We start from the raw sequence: 17,250 nt of genomic DNA on the forward strand, positions 1-17,250 counted from the left end.
GACCTGATATATTCAAAGGGGACTTGTTAACACCGCTGCCCTCTCCAAGTCCCACACTTATTATTGTTTTGTTTTTTTAACCCAAAGACAGAAACTGTTAACCATTGCTAAAATGCATTTAAAAAGGATGCGATCTCAAAAAATTTGACTACTAAACAATTTGCTTGTTTTTTTTTTAAACGGTCTTCTGACCTCGCGGGGAAAAAAATATTAAGACGTTTGCCAGCGGCGCCATCAACGAACTTTTCTGCTGCTATTTTTAGTCTTTAGCAAGAGTTCTGTGGGTGCATATTAATAGTGCAAACCCTGCTCCACCGACTGTTTTCACTGACACTTTCTGTTGCAACTAACCGAAGGCAGCGTTGCACAAAAGGATCCGTTGTCAATCCACGTATCGGGAATCCAACTGTTCTCGTAGATGAATTTATTTAACAAATAACGCCCTTAACGACTCTGCAAAATAAATCACACAACCCTCCTTAAAATCTAGCAAAATATGTTGGATGCCAGGTTCCCGGCTGCTGCAAAAACATAGCGATCGACATCACAAGGCAGCGTTTAATCTCCCCAAGTCGCCGGTATCAGACCTGTATCAACCTATCTTGTGTAAACGGGGGGTTTACACATGAATAACATACCACATATGGTCAGTTGGTTTCTTCGCTTCTTAGATACCAAGCGATTTATTTGACTCATGGGCGCCAGAGCTCAATACAGTGAGATCTACAAGCTGTGAAGGAAATCCAGCATTACTCTTCGGCTTTGACACCCCAGCGAAGTTTCTTGTCTGTGATTTAAAAGTTTCACGTCCTCGGAAAGACAGACACACACACAGAGAGAGAGAGAGAGAGAGAGAGAGAGAGAGAGAGAGAGAGAGAGAGAGAGAGAGACTAATTGAAGTATCGATCAGACAAATATCAGCCAAACAACAAGCAACTTCTGTTCCCAACAGACAGTCCTGGCTCCCGTGGATCAACCGTTCAATCCAGTCAGCTAAGCTTTGAAAAAAAAGCTAAAAGCACCATCAAAGAGTAAAGTGTGTTTGCATTTATAGGCAATTTATTGCCAATGAACATATGCCTTGTATTTTGTCCAACGTCATACTCGAGAAGAGCAAACACAGCGTACGACCTGAGAGTGTGGAGGAGCTCGGCCACTTCCCAGGGTAGGCAAACGCACTTGGACAATATTAAGAGTAGATGTTTTTTTTCTCTCTCTCTCTCTCTCTGGGTATATAAAGCGCATCAGTCTTATCTCTCTGCACGCACTCCTGACTTTCCATTTGGAGATACTTCATTAAACCAACGACACCCAAGCTTTTAAAAGTGACTGCATCACTCAGCCCTCTGCAGCTTGCACCAGGTGAGTTCCCTTTTTGAGCCCTGTATTTGTATTTGCTGAGACTTGACTGCATTTGCTCGGACTCGCGGCGTTGGGCGAATTGGACGCGCTCTCTCCCTCTCTCTCTCTCTCTCTCGTTTATTCGCTTTTAATCGGTCAATATTCAGCTGACGGATGATCTTTGCAGAACGGCCAGTGGACGTGGCATGGGTTCAAAACGATATTATTATGCGGTCAAGAGCGTATTTGCTTACTCAATCGTGGACAGAGAGCCGACACGCGAGTGGATTTAATGTCAGTTTTGGGTAGAAGCAATCTTGCTGAAGGTGGTTTTGATTTGGTCTCTTTTTGGTGAGGTTAGAAGGAGAGTGGAAAGCACCGGGATTGTTTTTAAAGGCATTTTTCACACTCAAGCATTACCACAGCGCCCGCTATGACTGCTAACTTGCCGTTAACAGTCGTTTGGCAACCTGGCTAACCGAGTTTGCACACAGCGCTAGTTAAGGTTTTATCAGGTCCAGTAAAGGTTGAGCGATCGACCATGTCACACGATCACTCCGACGGAAACAACACCTTCGCGACACCAATCCATCCAGCAAAATCGGATTAACCCTTTCGGATTAAGATCGCATTCCCCATCCCCACCCCCTAAACCCCAACCACCCCACTATCTCTCCTACATCTCATAGGCTGCACCCGAAAAGCGGACTGTCGCGCTGCCTGGGGAAGAAACAAAGGAAAGATTGAGCAAGTCAACCCATGCCAGGCTTTAGATACAAAGCACATAAATAGTCTGTTCATTAGCTGCGTCTGAGAGGCAGTCGGGATTGCCAACATTAAGATGCAGTTTCGCTGTGAACTAAGGAGTGCGATATGATATGACTCTCCAGGCGTTTAGTAGAGAGAAAGGGATTGAGTGATATATCCAGCAAAGGTTTCTGTGTTCACATGGCGCAACAGTGTAGACCAAGAGTGCAAAATCCAACACTTATAGATTGTAATTTCGTTCTCCTTTTTTTTTTAGAGGGCTCAGGTGTTTTCTAATAATACATTTTAAATGATGCACAGTGCAGAAATACAGAATGGAACGAGGCCAATAAGAATCAAACATAGTCTGTATGAAATGGATTCACATTCACCAGTTGAACTTCCCGAGTAATTTGTAAGTGTGTTCTTTATATTGGTGGCGACATGCACTTGTTCACTCGCACTATTAAACCCGCAAATTTCATATTTTATGGAACACAGGACTCTTTGAGAGTGAACAATGATCTGCGGACGTGCACGACATAAAACAAACCAATACAGGAAGTCATGATCAGTTCCGTTACTAAACATTACTGTCTCCCTCTCTCCTTCAATGAAACCCTCTTTATTCACTATGATTCTAAATCGCTGATGTGACAGTTCTGGTTTATGTCAGCAGAGCTCGCCAGTGCATCAGAAGTGAGTACAATTCTTCGCTCGGTTGTTGGCGATGACTCTTGGTTTTCAAGGGCTGAAGTCTGCAGTTGATGACCACTACACGGATCAATAAATCCCTGGATATCTGCTTCCCACTATCTGTTTCATCCGGTTTTTAATAGCCATCCCAGATCAAGACTGGGTTCCAGTCAAACCTGCGTAAAGCCGTTCTTTAATAGGAATATGGGCTAAAATTTCAGAAGAAGTGGATTAAAAACCCTTTTTTTTTCTTTGTGGGGGGGAAATCTTGACACGTCCCCCCTCACGCCAACGAAATGTATGCCTTGCCCACGGATTCCCCTTATTTTACACAATCCATTGTACAATATTTCAGTACTGAAAACGCCGCACCTTTTCTGTTTTTTTGTTTCTGTCTCCGATTTTTACTTAGAAGAACAGATCGGCGTTTGCTTTTTATAGACTGAATCTATGTGAGTAGCGTCTTCTATAGTGCGTTTCCGCAGTTTTGAGAGCTTGGCACGTTTTACAGCCAAACCGCTGGCTGCTTTATCTTTCCCTATGTTAAACGATTTGGGGCTTATGAAAACAGACAGCAAATCGCCCCCACAAACTCTCTACAAGATATCAAAAAGGCATTAATTAAAGGTCGTCAAGCATGGATTTAATTTGTCCCTTTTTCTTTTTTGGTAGAAAGGATTGCAAATTAATCTTTTAAGGTAAAACGTTACTGCTTTGATAAAAAAAATCCAAAAATATGGCCTCTGGACACGAATCCTGATGTGACATATTTAATCATTAGAGAAAGTGAATGAATAAAGCCAAAGGCTTCTTGCCTCGGGGCAATGAGAGGTTTTATTTTCAAATGAAACATTAGCAAATGACACGCGCTAAAAGAAGGCCGGAGGCAATGCTTCAATCCGATTATAAAACTCTGGGCTGTGAGTGCTCTCGGTGATACTGAAATAGAGTTTCCCCTATATATATAAAAAAAACTCAGTTTCCAATCAGAGATTGCGACTCTCGGCTTCCGAATAACGACACAATTTGTTGTACCTTTTATTATTCATAGCCCTGTGTGAGTGTGTATGTGTGTGTGTTCCCCCCTTCTTCCGGGGGTTATCTTCAGGGCTGTTGAGGAGCATCGTGCAGGGCAAAAAGGAATCACATGCAAATCCCACCACCATCAACCAACCTCCCCCCCACACACCCACACACACACCCTCCCCTCCTCCGCACAAATGCCACCTTAGGAAATGTTTCCCCATCGGGCTAAAGAAAACGTATTTCATTTATTACATCGCAAACCCATTTGATAAGAGACTTCCAATCCCATTCTGCAGAACAAGCAATTAACTATTTTAGAGCCTGGAACAATCGCAGGCAAATACTGATTATCCTCCTTTAACATATTAGGGTGGATGGCTATTACCTCTATCATCACTGTTGTTTGGAACAGTCATTAAAATTGTTTACCTTTGTCCAAGTATGGATTGGCAGAGGGTGGAAAGTACGTATGCAGCTGATGTTTCAAATACATAGTTTTATTTCAATGAGACGAAACGGGCGTTAGGCGTCAGACCCGGAGATTTTTGATTAAAAAAAACATTTTTTAGAAGCAACGGATAATGATTATTTTTCCCTCTAGGAATTAAAATTAAGAACAAGTCAAATGCTATTAATTACGACTTTGGCTGCCTACAAACATAGCTGACTTGTTTAAACCCAGAATGAATACACCTCCAATCCAGATCTGCTAACGTTATAATTATGCCTTACTTGACGCAGATTTCCAATCCCCAAGCTTTTTTTAAATTAATAATTAAAATCCATTTGGGAATTGTTATCTGTACTGCGCTTTTTTATTTTAAAATATTTAAATTGTAGCCCTGAAATATTCCATTAATGACGACCGTATTTTTTTTAAAAAAAACTTTCTCCTATCGGTTCCACAAGAGAAGACAAAGAGAGGGTGACGGGATGATAGGCGGATTTTCATACATACAATTTAATTGTGCACCTAACCGCTTGATTCAGGTTTGTGTCGGGGCTTTACCTTTGAAATAATGCATCTAATTTTCCCGTCGCTCATGTCTTTATTTCACCCGTGCAAATTTAATTTCGTGTAATGTTATATCGATCTCAAACCATGTGTACATATTCCCACAGATTGTGTTTAAGATTGATAGATATACTTCAGAGTTTGTGATCAACCGATTAGAAGCCCACACACCTTTACAAGATATAACCTCAAACATCGTTCCATAAATTGCCATATGTATAACCCCGTGCAGCAATAGCCAACTGGTCTAAGAATCGATTATATTCGACCAATAGATCACACAGCGATCATTAAATGATCGTGCATGATCAGACATGCAATGCTGAACATCACCTCCAGTAAAGAGTTTGGGTTTGCAGGCGCATAAATCCGAGTGGAGCCAATCACTCCTAAAGTTTAGCGAATAAAATGTAAACACTTGCCACAATGTCCGCAACGACTCTGGAAGTCTGCGCTGTTAGGTTTATTTCTGTTGCTGCTTCACTAATCCTAACCAAACGTGTAAAGGTGCATTCCTTTGTTTGACTCTGGAAACAATTACTCGCTTCATCTTCCCACACATCAGCTCATCCCCGCGCCAAACACTCGTTTGGTGCTAACTGGCCGCGCACTCTTGGAGACTGCTGCAGAGCCCCGTTTGGCTCCAGTGAAAAGGCAAATGCTGAGTAGCATTTAAGCTACCTGTGAAAGTAAACAGGTAAACATTACTGGAGGGCACTTGAGCTGAAGTACAGCCACTTATCCTGTGCACATTTACCTCTCCTTTTCAGACTCTTGTTAGATTGTTCAAATAACCCCTCGATCCTATCAGTCTCTTCAACGGGGATTAAGATTTTGTGTAAAGGTCACTTATCTCGTTTTGTTTCAGAACTCGCCCTAGAAAGAAAGAGACTGTTCATGTCTAACACACAATGTGAAGATGCCCATTTCCCCCACTACTCTGTACAACATCTCTATAACGTTGTCTTGGTTTTACCTCACACCATCGTTTATTTCATTGATTCCTATCTGTGTCTTTCCCATGTCTTCCCAAACATCCAGGACTATTCATTGCCCCCTTATCTTTTCCATCCTTGTTTTCATCCTTGTTTCAGCCGCGTCACGTCACATCCATACAATATATTTGACCACCCATATTTTGGTATCAATAAGTGAAAATTTAAAACACATTCAACTAAACAGTCATTACCTTTATTTAGATTGAAGCAGTCACTGACAAGACTTTTTGGCTACATTTCCGAGGAAAAATCCCTGCACTAAAATTGCAATAATTCATTATGTTTTTGTGTTGTTTGTAAGTTGCCAATGTTAAATAGAACATGCACAAACCCCTGGAGTTTCGATGCTGCACTCGCATTTTCCAAACTTTAGCAATTCGCCTTGGTAGAGTTAGTAAAGTTGGATAGACCTGCTACTCTGTGAAAATGAGGTGTATTTACAGTAGTTAATAGGACAAGCCAAGTTGTTGTAACAAAGGAAGCAGAACCTGACTGTGATCTTTGCGAAAGAGTTAGAAGTTGCTGAATTATCGCTGTTCACACTGTAACAGAGCAAACATCACCAGAGGCCAAAATGGGGTTCAGTACGTGCGCTTTTGAATGGCCTTTTTGTCATCCGGCAATGCACTCAACCATGATGATTAATCATTCAGGAACTATTTTTTTCTCTTGGGGACACATTTACTTATCAGGTGGTCCGTGTTAGAGATGGAAACAGGTTGAAACACAGCGATGGTATGGGTATCTGTGAGTTCAACAGAGCAAAAAACAACCACACACACAATGTAACTCTGTTTGACTTTACGATTACAGAAAGTGCTGCAGGAGCTTTTGCTATAGGAAACACTAATAGTTTTCCAACATCGAGAGAGGAAGCATTCTTCTTCCATCTGTTTTCCCGTCAAAAAGCTTGTTGCAAATCAAGCTAAAGGGTGTATTTGCCTTTCCTCCGAGTCCGCGAAAATCTGGGGATTACGCAGCGAAATACTCACGTTTTAGTCCATTTACAATCCTTGAATGGAGTGTTACCACTTCAGGCGCACTGGTCTCAATACGGAAAAGAAATATTTACTAAATATTGGAGCAACCCTTTGCTTGGTTAATCGAATAACTTTAACGAACCAAGAAGAAGGGTATACATTTATGTCGCACGTTTTACTCGTGAGGTTTGACCAGTTTTATTCAGCGTCTTTGGGTGCTTTTTTTTATTACAAAAGAGCACCATCGCGGACGGGAATCTATTGACATTCCCTTCCCTCTGCGTTCACTATCAAGATCCATGGAGGACGGGGCTGGACCGGTTGGATTGAGAAGCAGACCGAGAAACGGGTTTGGATGTGGTTCCTTAGCTTTCCATTCGCAACCTTACAGCACAGAGACAGGATTACCTGACAGTTAACGTGACAGCTCGGTGGCATTTTGTCAGGAGGGAGATTTCATATTGAAAGTTCACAATGCACGATAGATACACACATGTGTACACGATTTCAATAGAAATCTTCCGAACTCGTTGATTTTGTTGGTTGCGAGCAATATCTTATTTATATACAGGTATGATGCACCCACTGCCATCCATAATCCCGAGCTGTAACTTTTTTTCTAAATACTTAGGGTCGTCATCAATGTTCACATTTTTGGAAGGGGGCGGTGTGTTAAAATGCCTTTATTGCCCCAGACAAAGGGTAATGTTGAAAAGAAATCTCCACGTTTATAAAAAAAAAGGTAACTTCTCACTGTAACCAGTTACAAAACTTTCCACGCTGTGTCTCATGCTTGAAGCTGAATGCCGGGGTTTCTGAACGAAGATGTGTTGATCGATTCCGCAGAGGGAGGGAGAGAGAGAGAGAGAGAGGGAGGGAGGGGGGCAAAGAGAGAGAGGGACAGAGAGAGAGAGAGAGCGTTAACATGAAGGAGTTGCCTTAATATTGTGGACGGATTCAGAAATGAATGAAGAGATAGTCCATTGAAAGCAGTTGAATGCCATGACAACTAGGAACAACCTCAGATTTATTCCAAACAGTTAGAACACATTGTACCAGGGCGTCAATCATCTATTATTTCGCGACTGAAATAAATGCAAAAACTGGGCTCGGACAAAGGCTTCCAACAGGAGCCGGACATTTGTCTACATTTCCCCCATTGTTGGCAGCTTAGCAATCGGTTTGTATTTGTGTTTGCCCGGGTCCGACCACCCAGGTTGCGCTGAGGAGTTCGTAAAACCTGCAGTATTGTCACCCAAATCACATACTAGATGAGCGACAAAGAGAAATAAACTGATCAACAATAATAAATTGCTCCGCTGTATCACCACAGCTCAGGGGCAGTCAGTAAATCGGATTTCAGAGAGAGCGAGAGAGAGTGAGAGAGAGAGAGAGAGCTATCATCCTTTTTTTTAAAAAAAAGGATCAAGCCGCCTTGGCTCTTTTGCATCGCTTTTGCGGTTTAATAAACAATGAGCTGGGAAAGTTGTGAGAAATCGTAAATGTTCAAACAGACTCTCCGCGGGATATATGCTTCTTAAATCAAATAGATTTCACATGGTGGGGGGGGGGAGAGAGCACCTCCGCCAGGCGAGCATCTTGTGTCTGTCCTGATATCCATCATGTGATATTAAACAACTGACCATTAGCTTAATCGATGATTTGCGTTTGGAAATTGTCCACTCGCAGTGTGAAAATGTATTTGCGGACATCATGTATATTATAGCAGTAACAAATGATTGATTGGTTGCATGAGTAAGATCCTCCTGCCTTTAAGGATCTTTCAACACATTTTGACCCCGTCCCTATTTCTCCAATTCGCTCCATTATCCAGGTGATAGTGCTGCGCACTTTTCGAATATACCTACAATTTAAACCAAATGGGTGTTGATTGCTGCAACTGGAGCCATAGCTGGAGTCCCTGGCGCAAAGAGCTATTTTCCGGCTTACTGCGCGCATTTTGCTTGCTGGAAAACGAGAATAAATGCAAACGCTTTCCAGAGCAATTTGTTAAATCGCATTTTCAAGTGCGCGGAATATCAGGCTACTTGGAGATCCTTTGTATGTAAATCTAGTCTAAAAAAGGCCCTCCCCATCTTTGTAATTAATTGACACGTTACACCACTCATCATGTGCTGAAGCGCCAATGGTGGATCCTCACAACCACCACCCCCCCAACCCCCCCCCCAAAAAAAAGAACCCACAATTTCACATCGGCAAACACAGTCTTCATCCACTTGACTCCCAGGACCCGCCCACACGTGTCCAAAACCTTTGGCATTTTTTTTAATGCTTTTCTCTGCAGGTTCATGTGTTGTGACCAACTTTATAGGACTGATCACTACAGCAATGGCTCATTCGTTCAACATCACAGTGTGCATGAGCAAGATTTGAACTAAGCAAGCTGGCAATTTTGCTGGACTTACAGAATTTATTAGACGTGGCAGATTGATCAATGCTAGGTATTTACACTGATGGTGAGCTGCTAGACTCACCATCGTTTAACTGATCCGCCTTCCCTACGTTTTTTTTTGTGTGTGTCTTTTTCTCAACAGCGGATTGCAATACTGGTGCTGAAACTTTCCTGCATAAATTTGGCCAGAATATGTCGTTGACCAACACAAAGACGGGCTTTTCAGTAAAAGACATCTTGGACCTCCCCGACACCAATGATGAGGAAAGCTTGTTAGCAGACGCAACGGAGGAAGATGTGGAACCTGCAGAAACAGCCAAAACTTCGGGGATTGTGGAGCAAAGTGCCCTGCCTCTGAAGAACCCCTTTTACGACAACAGTGATAATCCATACACGCGATGGCTAGCGACCACAGAGAGCATCCAGTATTCATGTAAGTACTCCTAAAAACACACAAGATATCCTTGTGACCGGCCTCGTCACCACGAATTCTGCACACTCCGGCTCTGGTACTTCTAGTGTAATTTTAGCTGCTTATTTGGGTGACAACAGAAGGGTGGTGCAGCATAATGGCAGTTCGGGAAATAATAAAAATGCTTCCTATTGTTCAATAATTGTGCGTTTGTGAGTGTGTGTGTGAGAGAGAGAGACAGAGACAGAGAGAGAGGGGGAGGGAGGGGGAGAGAGAAAGTGTGGGGTGGGGGGATATTTTATGTGGATACAAGTGACAATCGACGGTTACCGAAGGAAATGCGGCTTTTAGTCAATCTCGAAGTTAAAATATCGAAAAGAACCAATCTTAAGTGAGGCGGTGGGAAAATTGGAAATCGCCCTTCCGACCGACGTGTCTGTGCCAATCACAAACGTTCAAGTTCGACGAAATGCGATCGAAATTGACGGGAGAGCTATTGCAAACCAAAGTAGAAGTGTGCGGTCTATTATTTTTTTTCTCTCTGAATTATTTTCTCTCTCTCTCTCTCTCTCTCTCTCTCCCGACAGTGCATGGACTATCAGCCAGCGCCACCCAACAGCAGAACTCCAGCAAATCCTCGGAGCCTTCGGCGGACGAATCGCAGGATAATGGCACGGAAACTTCCAGCAACGGTAGCGAATCCGGTAAAAAGAGAAAGAGGAGGGTGCTTTTCTCCAAGGCTCAGACTTACGAACTGGAGAGGCGTTTCAGACAACAGAGGTACCTGTCAGCGCCCGAGAGAGAGCATCTGGCCAGCCTCATCAGACTGACTCCCACCCAGGTAAAAATCTGGTTCCAAAACCATAGGTACAAGATGAAGAGGGCCAGAGCCGAGAAAGGTATGGATGTGAACCCACTCCCCTCTCCGAGGAGGGTTGCTGTGCCAGTGTTAGTAAGGGACGGAAAACCCTGCCATGCCAGCATGGTGACGAACACTCTCAAACCTCAGGACTTGGCTGCGGCCGCCTTCCAGACTGGTATCGCCTTCCCCGCCTACACCGCACAGTCCCTACAGCACATGCAGTACAACTCTCAATTTAGTTCTCTAAGTCCCCAGTACCACACACACCCGCTGGTGCAATCGCAGCAATGGACTTGGTAAATCCTCGTCAAAGGAATGTTTTGAGGAAGGGTAGTGGGGAATTATAAATATAAATATATATATATATATATGTGTATGTATGTGTATTTATACACGTCCATACATTTGGAGCTGTGTTTCAGCTGAGCTTTTATTTTGATGGTGTCTGTTTACAAAAAGATGTTGACTTATGAAAACCGGTCCTGCCGTATCTGGAACCCGCAATTTCAGTGCTCTGTGATGTGTAAAGTATTTCGGCGTGTTGTAGAAATGTTTTTTTCTTTGTCACTTATATCCGTGTATAAAGCAAGTGGGTACGAAAAAAAAAAGTACGCTTTTTAAAATTGTGGATAACATTTATTTCATTCCTTCCCGTTTTATATGAGACTTTAAAATATTTATGGGCCATGTATTAATACTTGCACCCTTTAGGTGGGTTTCTTCTGGGATGGGGGTGGGGGTGGGGGGGGGTGGGGGTACTTTGTCGATTATTGTTGCCATAAATAACCTCAAGGGCGTTTATTCGATGCAAATATTTCCTGATGTAATGTAGACAATGTCAAGGCTAGAGACATAAGCGGAAGGAAATAATCATGTGAATAGAGGCGGCCTGCTAGGAGATTTTCCGATTTTTATATGAATTTTAATAAAATGTTGTGTTTCAAAAAAAATGGCACGTTTCCCCTTGATCCTGTTAACTAACTGACGTTTTCGGTGGGAATGTTTATATTTTTCCACTGATTGTGTTAAAACGGTGGTGCTGTGGGAGTGAGATACTGACACATTTTATGATTTGGGGTTTCATGACATTAAATCTGACCCTATTTTACTGCCTTGTTGCGCAATCAAACACTCCTCAATAACCTTAAGGTTAAATCCGGACAAAAAAAAAAATTTTTTGCTGGAACCGGTATAACAAAGTGCGAGAGGCGTTCATTCACTCGATCGTAAACTGAAAATTGCGAAATTGGTCAATTATTTAGAAAGCGGATTTTTTTTTATATACCCGTCTGGGTGGAAATCGTGCCTGGATCCCACAATTCGACGGCTTTCTGCTTTTCAAGGGCCGAGTTGAAATAAAATAAACGCAATCACTTAAAGTTAGAGTGCTTCTTCAGTTGAGGGGCTTTTGATGCCAATACAATCTCAATGGGCGACTTTGATGTTGACGATTTGCATCGTCAATGCAAGACGTTTCAGTGCTGCTTCTTAAATATGGTTATAGTGGCAGGTAAATAGACAACTGACGTTCAAAGCCACTCATCTGTGGGGTTTTTTAACGAGAAAGATCAAGCACACGCGCTCTGTTATAAGAAATCCTGAACGAAAGAGGATTTCCTAACCATAACATTGGCCTTGGTAATTTTCTTTTTTTTTTGGAGGGGGGGTTTGGGGGGTGTGGGGGTGTGGGGGGGGGGGGGGGCGTATCCTGAGCGTTAACATAGCGTTAACTTTAAATCGTTTAAGAACAGAGCCTGTGGTTGTTTGCAAATCTACACAGTAGACACGCAACGAGGCAACGGTGTGGATTTTTTTTAAATCATCATTCTGCGTTATTTCTGACGTTGCAGGTGATAATTTTTTTCCCCGTATTAAACACGAGTGCAATCTTACTCTCTGCAAACGAATTTCACAGCATCGCAGTTGCGTAGATATCACGAACCCGCTCTGTTTAAGTCGCGACGCTCCTCAGATGAATTCGAAAGAAGAGGCAGAATTCACAGAGCGTAAACCTTAGGTCAATAAGGAAGACGAGGAACCTGCAACAACCTAATGCAAGTTTGCAAAGGGCTTTTGGGGAATCCTTGGGGGATGCAGTGGATCAAAGCACGTAAAGCAAACTTGAAAGTCCCAACTGAATTTCTAGCAAACCTATTGGCGATTATCAGATTTAATTCAATATCTACAGCAAACACGATTATCTGGAACAAAATCTCCATTGCATTGTATTCACCGGAGCCAATAAATCCCGTTAAATCAGTTGGGTATCCGATGCACGGCAAACTCTATTTCGTAATTGTTAAGTATTGGAAGAGGGAGAGAATTAGTACCTCACCAGAGTTACAAGTAATTTCATGAACCTATTATATCCACTGCTTTCATGTAAACTCACCATTAACTTCCCAATGCATTTTGCATCAGTGCAGGGCGAGTGTGATTTGCCTGTTTCTAAAAAATAAAACAAATGTTGGCTAATTTCAACTTTCCTTCCTATGACTTAGCCGAAAAATGTTCCCTCAAATCGGTGTAATCGCTATTTGTGAACTGAACACAACGACCAGCTTCACTTTGCAATTTATTGTTTTTAAATGCTCACATTGTTTGCTGTGGAATGGACAGAAAGCAGCCTGTTTCCCCAGGATTTGTGGTGGTATTGAACCCCCTCCTCCCGCCCCCGCCCGAGAAACACGTTTATTATTAAAGAATTAACCCTTTTAAAGAAAGGGAGTTTTAATTAAAAGGGATTCATACAAGGAAATGTTAAGTGCATTTAGTATGACAAGTAATCGTAATAGTAAGTAATGTAATTACATGCACTTTTGTAACCTAAAGCGGGATAGGGAGCCCTGGGATCATTTCGATTCTCTTTTGGGAACCTATCAAGTCAATAAAATGCATTGGATCCTGTGTGGCCCTAAGCCCCGAGGCCCTATATTTCACACATTGACATGGCAGGTTTGTGCAGTCTATCTTTGCACAATATACAGTAGGAAGACAAAACAGCACAAAGGATGCGAGCTGGTAGTTAAGGATGTTAGAGGCGTGCATATCAATGAGGCAGAAAATTCAGTTTTGGTGCTATTCAGCTACTATCACAAACCAGTGCATCCCGAGAGTCCGGGAGAAGTATGGAGGCGTTTTGTTGTGGCTGTCAGTCGGTCCCATTGTGATCCTTGTTGTACATGCTGTATTCCATATGGGCAGCTGGGCCCAGGGAGGGGAGAAAGGGACCTCACAAAACCCAATTTGTGTCGAGCTTTCAAAACCAGCATTGTTGTCTTTGAAAGGAAAGACGAATTAAAAATTCGTGCTATATCTATTCTGGAACTCCTCTTTCACAGATAACAGCGTTTCTTTTTCTACCCCCCTCTCTCTCTCTCTCTCTCTCTCTCTCGCTATACGTATATATATATATATATGTATATATCGACCGGAGTGTGTCGCATTAATTCAAGAGCTGTCTAAACATTTTAACCGTTTCTATCTCTAAGTAATTCTCGAATGACAGTTTATTCTTTGAAAATATTTTTAACTCAATCATTTCCCTATCTAACCGCGAACTTTATTTAATCGAGTATGCTGGGTGGCATTGTGTGTACCTGTTAAACCAATTGGAAGAAAAAACAACTGATGGACCCAGTGTTTTTGCTCTGTTGGAACCTGACAAATTCCGCGAGCTTTTCATTGATAACTACACATTGATAACTTCCTGGTAGCAATGTTGTACTTGCATTTATACTGTTGCTGCATATAAAAAAAAGTCAAACGCACACACACACACACACACACACACACGTAAACGCCAGGGCATGAACATAATAACTTCTGATCTTCAGGTGGAAGTATTCTGGAATTTGTTTTAAAGACACCTGGAATGTGTGAAGTTAGAAAGAATGCTGCAAATAACAGGGAACACGGATTGTTATTTCATTGAATGGAGGGAATATAGTATGTTTATGTGGCATTCAGTATATTGGTAAGAGAGGTACCGATTTAGAATTATATTATGTGTAATGCAGGTATTGTAATGTTTTGTATTTTTTTAAAAATTACAGATAAAATGTTGATAACTTCTAAATATGTTATTCATTCGCCACAACTTCGATAAGCCTGAAGGTGAACGGTGACCGGTATAAACAGTATTTACAATATTTGTTATTTAAAACGACTTCAAGATATAGATGGTTAAAGTATAGGTTTGCTTCATTTATATCAGTGCAGACATATGCTATCTGGATGACCTGACTGAAGGCAAGTCATACTTTTCGAGAATAATTAAATGTGGAACATAATTTTAGCAAACGTGTTCTTAATGTTTTATTTCTTCGAAACCAATTACACCTGAATGTGTTCACTATCGACAATCCAGCCCTCAAAATTGCTAGAATGTATTTTCTGTACTTTTTGCTTTTGCTCTCTATCTTATTATTCCCGTTGGACATCCCACCTTGGAAAACAGGAACGTAGGAATGTACATTATCATTGCAGTCCCTCTTCGACACAGAACCCTTTTGTTTGAACACATTCGCCTGTTTAGGCAACAGAAATAATTTTGATAATATTGTTTTAATCCTGTGTGAAAGAAAACCGAGTTTATACAATAAAATAGGTAAAATAGTTTTGTTCTTTAAATTTTTTTTAACGTGTGTATATGATGAAGATAATTCAGAGTAGGAATCTCATTTGTAACATATAGGTAGAGATACGCATGTATAAACACACATTGCAGCCTCTCTAAAAAAAAAGTACACATTGTCGAATTGTCAAGTTTAAGGTATTTAAGGGAGCGGTATAGAATATTATACAAAATTCAATGAAAGTGTTCACACGATTATACTGAACAATGGCACGGGAAGATATTTATTATTACTTGTACGAGACACTAAAAGCAAAAGCAAACAGTGTGTAGTATCTCGCTTTGTGTGACAGGGTTTTCCGGGGGCAGTTCTATGTTTAACACCTTCCTCCCCACCCCCCCCCCCCCTCCCCCACCCGACCCCTCCCAGATAAATAGGCTTATCTATAGCCACTCGGAATTAGTCACTTTAAACCCTTGCGTTTAGAGATTAAAGATACCTTTGTTTGCATTCTGAGAACAAAATAAACTGATTAAAAGGTTATGACAAGAAAATAAAAAAAGAGGTGCGCCTCTGTATTTGATAATCAGGCGTGGTTCAAGACGCCAGATTTACTTCACTTTCAAGAGCCTGGTTATTGAAAAGCAAATACAATATTTGCAGAGCGTAATAGCTGAAGCATGCAGTTTATTTTGGGTTATATTTATTAAGGCAAATTATCGAATAATTACCTAAGTGCCGGAGACAAACAAAAGAATGAATGTGTTTGATTCATTCTGTACACTCAGTCTCTGCCAGGGGAGATATTTTGTGGCAAATATTCCCAGGTGAAATTGGTGATTTAGGAACTCACGTACTAAAAGGCCTCATTGGAATGTGCTTAACTGAAGGTGCACAGTAGAATAATACAGGGAATGTAATAAGCTTCGTCTTGCCAGTTGGGTTACAAGGCAACCTTGCAGGCGATGTCAATTCAAGTTTTTAAGAGTATTTTATGTGGTTGAAAACTGCAACGTAAAACTCCTCTCTGTATTCCCCTTTACGCAGGGGAAGCGATCTGTGGTTTTTTTTTTATTACTTGACATAAGCTCCCAATTAAATTCTGCTTCGGTTTTCCATGGACGAATCTATTAAGATTCTATTAAGAAGGATGTTAAGCTTCATCATTGTTGGGCATGAAGAGCCATTTAAAGTAGTTTTGACCAGTGTAGTACTTCCACCTCACCACGAGAGGTCATCGGTGCCTTTAAATTGCTCACTGGTGGCAGCAGTGGGTAAACTTGGAGGTAAACCGAAGACAGAAAATGCAACTTTTGATGTGAAAATCGTCTTCTTCTAAGGATACTTTCCCGACATCACCTCGGTGCTTAACAAGACATTTCTGCGAAAGATGAGTTTCAAATTCGGTGTTATTAATCGAAGATTTTTTTGTGTGTGTGTGTGTACCGCATTCATATGAGCTTTCTGTTAAAATGGTTCCAGTGAGATGTCAGTATTTTGTTTGTCATTCATAATAATGGGGAACGATCGGTCTGGTTTGGATGCTCTTAAGCATGGTGAGGAGTTACCCCATCCTTGTGTCAGCCAGACAGGCAACACTATCCAATAACGATCGGCGTGTACTGGGGATCATTGCAGAGCTGTTAGGATGGGCAGAGAAACCTGGGATTCTGCAAGGCAGTGGGGGGGGGCACTTTAAACACTTAATGCTACAAATGGGTAATTTGCTAACAAAGTTACGACCTGTTTACACCTCTAAACATGCAGTTTTTTTTTTCATCGGTGTGACATGAAATACCGTTCCGTTCTTAAGACTTTGGCAAATCCGGGTTTGCCGAGCAGATGTCTGTCAAAACACAATCCCGTTTACTCAGCTGTTGAATGAAGCTATTCCACCGGCGGAATACCTAATTATGCACAATTATACAAATTAATATGCAACTTGCAGCCTCTTATGAGTTATTTGGCCCTTTAGCTAATAGTTCGTACGATACTGTACCAGATCACTATTAATTAAAATGCTACTCTTAAAACGGACAACTCAGTCTACTGATGGACGAATAGATTATGGGTGTTTTGTTTTTTTAAAAAGAAAGTACACACTTGTTCTAAATTTGTGAATAATGATCTTCGTAGCGTTACTTTTTTTTAATGCATGTTTTCAATTAACAATACGTGATATC

General features: G+C 41.5%; 1 protein-coding gene across 1 annotated transcript; it reads left to right on the plus strand.

Annotated features, from left to right (window-relative positions):
- Window positions 1-1,323: 1,323 nt before the first annotated feature.
- LOC103181693 (homeobox protein Nkx-2.2) lies at window positions 1,324-10,821 on the plus strand. Its single transcript, XM_007898348.2, has 3 exons — window positions 1,324-1,362; window positions 9,359-9,649; window positions 10,216-10,821. The coding sequence occupies exons 2-3, from the start codon at window positions 9,409-9,411 to the stop codon at window positions 10,788-10,790; spliced, it is 816 nt and encodes a 271-aa protein (XP_007896539.1). The 5' UTR covers window positions 1,324-1,362; window positions 9,359-9,408; the 3' UTR covers window positions 10,791-10,821.
- Window positions 10,822-17,250: the final 6,429 nt, after the last annotated feature.

Source organism: Callorhinchus milii, unplaced genomic scaffold, assembly GCF_018977255.1.
Source record: "Callorhinchus milii isolate IMCB2004 unplaced genomic scaffold, IMCB_Cmil_1.0 Scaffold3, whole genome shotgun sequence".
NCBI classification, from domain to species: domain Eukaryota; kingdom Metazoa; phylum Chordata; class Chondrichthyes; order Chimaeriformes; family Callorhinchidae; genus Callorhinchus; species Callorhinchus milii.

Excerpts from the sequence above, each read along its gene's own strand:
- LOC103181693 (XM_007898348.2), top strand. The coding sequence starts at position 9,409 with ATGTCGTTGACCAACACAAAGACGGGCTTTTCAGTAAAAGACATCTTG. Across the intron at positions 9,650-10,215 it reads AGAGAGCATCCAGTATTCAT|TGCATGGACTATCAGCCAGC; the intron begins GTAAGTACTCCT and ends CTCTCCCGACAG.